This window comes from Chaetodon auriga, chromosome 12, assembly GCF_051107435.1.
Source record: "Chaetodon auriga isolate fChaAug3 chromosome 12, fChaAug3.hap1, whole genome shotgun sequence".
Taxonomy (NCBI): Eukaryota; Metazoa; Chordata; class Actinopteri; order Chaetodontiformes; family Chaetodontidae; genus Chaetodon; species Chaetodon auriga.
The window spans coordinates 11,635,765-11,640,369 of record NC_135085.1 but is presented as its reverse complement, the minus strand read 5'-3'; the positions used below and the strand labels follow the sequence as shown (position 1 = coordinate 11,640,369).

The window sequence follows — 4,605 nt, the reverse complement described above, 5'->3', positions numbered from 1 at the left end:
TATCTAGGTCAGTTGAGCTAGATTTGGAGCTGTCAGCTTTCTGCAGATTAAATAGGTCACGCTAACAAGGAGGGGGGGTTTTGACAAGACTCTCATACTCCATCAGTTCTCACCACAAAACAATCTCAAGATTGCTGATTATGTAAAACACCCCGACTTCAGCTTTGAGCTACAATGTCAAATTGTGACAATGGATATCACAGTCACTTCTGTCGACACTAGAAAATACATGAAGCAGGATAAAGGCAAATATGTAACAAATTCCTTTCAAGCAAAAGTATACACCCTTATGCGCCGAGAGCTCAATATCGTGTGATTTACGGTAGCTTTGGAGAAATTTCAATGAAGGAAAGACTGTGTGACAATTAGAATCCGCTGTGCTGTATATGGAGAACTTTGCTGCATGATTATTAACCCAGAAAGCATAAATATAGATGAGAGCCCAAGGAGACAATATGAAGCTAATGCATCAGTGCACCAGTTCCACAGTGATACTGTCACAAGCCCACATAAAGAAATCTAGGTGTTGCATAATAGCACAGCAGAGGCTTTAATTTATGATCAAAGTGCAATGCCTGCAACTTTGGCTGCCATGACGCAACAGTGGGCTTCCTGTCCTCAATTTAGGAGCCACACGCTCTAAAAAACACGAGTAGTATCATAAGTATATAAATACGCGCAGAGGTTATGTATTTAGTAAGTTCTGGTTCTTCGCTCTGTCAACATGGCTCCCAGAGGTATGATCACTGTGACCACCGTTCTCCTCTGCTTCACTCTGAGCCTGTTCAGTCCAGCTCCAGCTGCCCGTAAGTTCATTTCATCACATTTGACTGCTCGTCAATCGGATTAAAATACGTTAGCTATTAGATCAAGGGCTCTCAACTGAACTGATCAGCCAGTAATGTGGTTTGTGTTTGCGTGTGTGTGAAGTAGGTTCCCATGTGGGCAAAGCCTGTTGTACGAGATACAATAGGAAGCCAGTTCCTTTCCACCGTATAAAGGGCTACAGAGAGCAAACCGCCATGGAAAACTGTCGCATCGAGGCCATCATGTAAGACCCTCTATACAATACCACCAAAACTCCAACCCTGCCAGGCCCAAAACCACTGTGATATTTGAATATCATTGTCATAGCACGTAAAATCTTCACGGCACAGTTCATGAAGACTAACTGAGTCCATTGTTTGGATTTTTCCAAAATATTCACAAGACACTGTTGTCAACATGCTTTGTGGAAAACGTGGTTTCCGCAGTATTTCTTGCCATAAAAATAAACCATTTGATCTCATGGACCGTATCGTTTTGCTGTCCAAACTGTCTGAATTTAAATAAATAATGTTTAGAAATTATTTGTATACAAGCTGTGTAATCTTTAAGATTGACAAAATCCAATTAGCGGGGTATCAAAACGCCATCTCTGCTTTTTGTGCTGACCGAAATGCGTCACATATGACACTGTGACATATTTCAGTACCAAAAGCTGAACTTTACGTAGTGTTTCCAGACTGGAAACTGGCACTATTATCAAATCATTAGATTTCTATTACAAAATCATACACTGAACTACAATACAGTGATCTCTGTGTGTCTCATGATTGTAGTTTCTACACGGTTAAGAAGATTGAGATATGTGCTACTCGGAAGGATGAGTGGGTGAGGAAAAATCTGGACTTACTCAGGTATGAGACTCTTCCTCGCTTTTAAATACCAATCTGTTTGAGTTCAGACACGGAGCTTAAAGTCAGGACCAGCTGTGTGTGTGAACAGGGTTTTCCTTTGTTTTGGGGCACGGTGAGTAAAAACTCTTCTCTTCTTTATAGTTCAAAGCTGAGGAAGATGTCAAAGGCCAGCTCTGCTGCAGGTGAAACTCTGATGAGGCAAACCGCGAGCCCTATGTTTCATAATGGAAGTGGATCTTTCTTCAGTACCTCAGAGACCCCACCAAACAGCACTGAAAGTTTCTATTAGCAAAAACCAGGTTGTGGCCTCAGAGATTTGGAGCTAAATCGTTTGTGTTACAGAAATGCCAATTTAAGTGAATGTTTGAGAGAAATTGAACCGACTATAATCCAGTCATGTTGGGGATATTACCTCTAAAAAAGCAAAGAAATGCTAATTACTTCTACTTGCCTAAACATATGCAGCCTCAGCCCTAATACTCCATTTAATCATGACTTAAGGGGAACCTGAGAAGAACAGCTTTGAGACTATTGACATAGATTATGCGCTTAGCCACTTAGTAAATGTTTGAACATGAACATTTCTGTTTTTTTAAACGTGTTTTTGTAAAGATGCTGTTTTATTGCCTGCTATGAATCTCCTGTTTAATCAAGTTAATGTGCTAAAATATGCCAATAGCAATCCTCGTAAACCAATAAAAAAGTACTCCACCGTTGTTGTCCACATTTATTTTATCAAAACTACAATACTGCCTCACAGAAGTGTGTCTTTCAATGTAGTCAAGGCTAACTTACTGTTAAAATGAATGTTTAATTAGTGATTAAAGAGCAGTTAGTCCTTACAACATATTTTCAGGTAACATAAAAGCCCCTTAACATCATTAAAAGGTCTATTCTTCCAAACAATAGATGACACAAGGCCCACAACCTGAGCAAACTGGGCAGACTGCTGCTCTGCATGCTGTGTGTTTCAGTAGCGTGACATGTGTGCCTGGTGTACTGAGAAAAGGATGCTGGCAGCACATCTGCTGGAAGGTGTCTGAAAACTTTTCGATGAGCTGTCCTGCCCCCCCGAGCTCATGCAAATGCGTGATGTGAGTGACAGGGAGGCAGTCTCTTGTGCTATTTCAGATCAGCACCCCAAGGGGTTGGTGCTCCAGTCAGACAAGGTGACTCCCTCAATGACACGCTCTTCTCATCCAAACTGTCCTGAAGTAACCTCCCGTCCCCACTAGATGGCAGAATCGATCTGTAAAAAGCTGCACCTCTGCCAGCTTCGTCACGAGGTCTTGATGGTATTTGATAAGCGCAGCTACCCTTGATTTTCCGTTATCAGCCAATAACAACGGCACATATTGATAGAGGACAAAGAGTGTTTATTTTGTTTAAGCCTTAAAATGAACACACAGACAGGACAGCATGAGGAAAATGGAAAGACAAATAAATAGTGCTAGTAATAAATATTAAATATTACAGTATAACATTAGAAAGCATTTTAAATATTTTAAATTAACGCAAGACAACTGGCGAAAGATATTCATGGTGGTGACGATGCTTTCTAGGGGCTGGAGGTTTTAGTGGCGGGAGCAGGCGTGGTGTTCTTCACTCTGCGGGCCTGCCTGTAAAACACACGAAGAAGAGATCACAGTTAAAATAACAGCTTGTCCCCGAGCGCATGGGATACATCATGTGTCGAATGGTCAATGCTGGGGACTGACTGACAAAGGCCTACTCACTCTAGCTCTCTGATTTTTTCGAACACCCAGTCCTGTTTCCAGTGGCTGCAGACGTCTCCCTCTGTGGTCTCAAATCTGGGTGGGGGAAAAAAAAAAAAAAAAAAGATCAATCACAAGCTCAAACCAATTTTCATCAAGAACTTGGATTTTATTCTCTGTTAAAAAAAATGAGGCGGCCATTCTTACATGACAGCGCGGACGCATGGGAGTTTCTTCCTCTGGATCCTGTAGCCCAAGATGGGAGCAGTGACGTTCATGATGCTGACCTCAGTGCAGCACCTGACTATCTTGATTTCTGTTTTTCAGAAAAACAAACAAGGACGGATGTTAAATCTCTTGAATTTGCAACATCAAATCTGAATAAATACACACAGTGATGGTTTATATTTTCATCACAAGTCAACCATTTCAAACGTGCACAGAGTATTACAGCATTATGTGGACTCTGGCCGTCCTAGAGAAGGCTAGCAGTGTAATATGGTGCAGGATATCTGACACTTACGAGAAGCTGTTGCTGCCATTGCCAGGACCCCGGCGAGCAGAGCCAGGCATGCCAGTCTTCTGATGCACAGCTGCATGGTTACCGCCTGAGATGTTCCAGATGTTCTTTGCGGAGGCTGATTGTTTGACCTGGCAAATGGACACGTCTGATCTCTTTGGACCAGACCTCTAGTTTTTATATCACAAAAAAGGGAACCAGGGCAAAGTGACCGGATGAATCGTCTCATTGGGCCTCCTACATTGTGTGTTTGTGTGTGTGTGTGTGTGTGTGTGTGTGTGTGTGTGTGTGTGTGTGTGTGTGTATCAGGGTGCGGTAAAGGATGTACTTGGGTGACGCTGTAGTCTATCATTTCCTTTTTTGTTACTTAATCAAGACATTGACTGAGCTGACTTAGAAACTTACTCAAATTGAGGCTCAATCTAAGACTAATCTTCTAATACAGTAGATTTTCAGCAGGTTTAATATTCCTAAATTTATTTTGTGTGCAGCTGAAATGGCAAAAAAAAATCCCAAAAAAATCTCAAAATATTGCAAAAATGTTTTTCCATTTGGATAAAAGCAAAATGCAACAAAGTGTAATGGAAACTGACTCAGCAAATAAATCCTAATGCACATGAAGCATGTGACTTACACGTCTACCGAGGCTTCTTCTCCATTGAGGAGAATAAAAACAGCAGCAAATGAAAAC

General features: G+C 41.5%; 2 protein-coding genes across 3 annotated transcripts; one reads left to right on the top strand and one right to left on the bottom strand.

The window, feature by feature from the left end:
- The first annotated feature begins 708 nt into the window (after positions 1-708).
- LOC143329661 (C-C motif chemokine 20-like) lies at positions 709-2,386 on the top strand. Of its 2 annotated transcripts, none has more exons than XM_076745664.1 (4): positions 709-806; positions 934-1,051; positions 1,602-1,679; positions 1,821-2,386. In XM_076745664.1, exons 1-4 carry the CDS (start codon positions 725-727, stop codon positions 1,966-1,968), a joined length of 426 nt encoding a protein of 141 aa, XP_076601779.1. In that variant the 5' UTR covers positions 709-724; the 3' UTR covers positions 1,969-2,386. The 2 variants fall into 2 exon arrangements, with proteins under 2 accessions (XP_076601779.1, XP_076601778.1); XM_076745663.1 differs by having other exon boundaries at positions 931-1,051.
- A 690-nt stretch (positions 2,387-3,076) lies between these two features.
- On the bottom strand, positions 3,077-4,044 carry LOC143329618 (uncharacterized). The gene is made up of 4 exons (XM_076745604.1): positions 3,918-4,044; positions 3,602-3,710; positions 3,416-3,490; positions 3,077-3,298 (listed from the first exon to the last, which is right to left on the bottom strand). Exons 1-4 carry the CDS (start codon positions 3,991-3,993, stop codon positions 3,238-3,240), a joined length of 321 nt encoding a protein of 106 aa, XP_076601719.1. The 5' UTR covers positions 3,994-4,044; the 3' UTR covers positions 3,077-3,237.
- Positions 4,045-4,605: the final 561 nt, after the last annotated feature.

Coding starts and splice junctions, on each gene's coding strand:
- LOC143329661 (XM_076745663.1), top strand. CDS start 725: ATGGCTCCCAGAGGTATGATCACTGTGACCACCGTTCTCCTCTGCTTC. Junction 1,052..1,601: donor TGTCGCATCGAGGCCATCAT/GTAAGACCCTCT, acceptor TCATGATTGTAG/TTTCTACACGGTTAAGAAGA. Junction 1,680..1,820: donor AAAAATCTGGACTTACTCAG/GTATGAGACTCT, acceptor TCTTCTTTATAG/TTCAAAGCTGAGGAAGATGT.
- LOC143329618 (XM_076745604.1), bottom strand. CDS start 3,993: ATGCAGCTGTGCATCAGAAGACTGGCATGCCTGGCTCTGCTCGCCGGG. Junction 3,491..3,601: donor CCATGCGTCCGCGCTGTCAT/GTAAGAATGGCC, acceptor TCCCCCACCCAG/ATTTGAGACCACAGAGGGAG. Junction 3,299..3,415: donor GAAAAAATCAGAGAGCTAGA/GTGAGTAGGCCT, acceptor TGTGTTTTACAG/GCAGGCCCGCAGAGTGAAGA.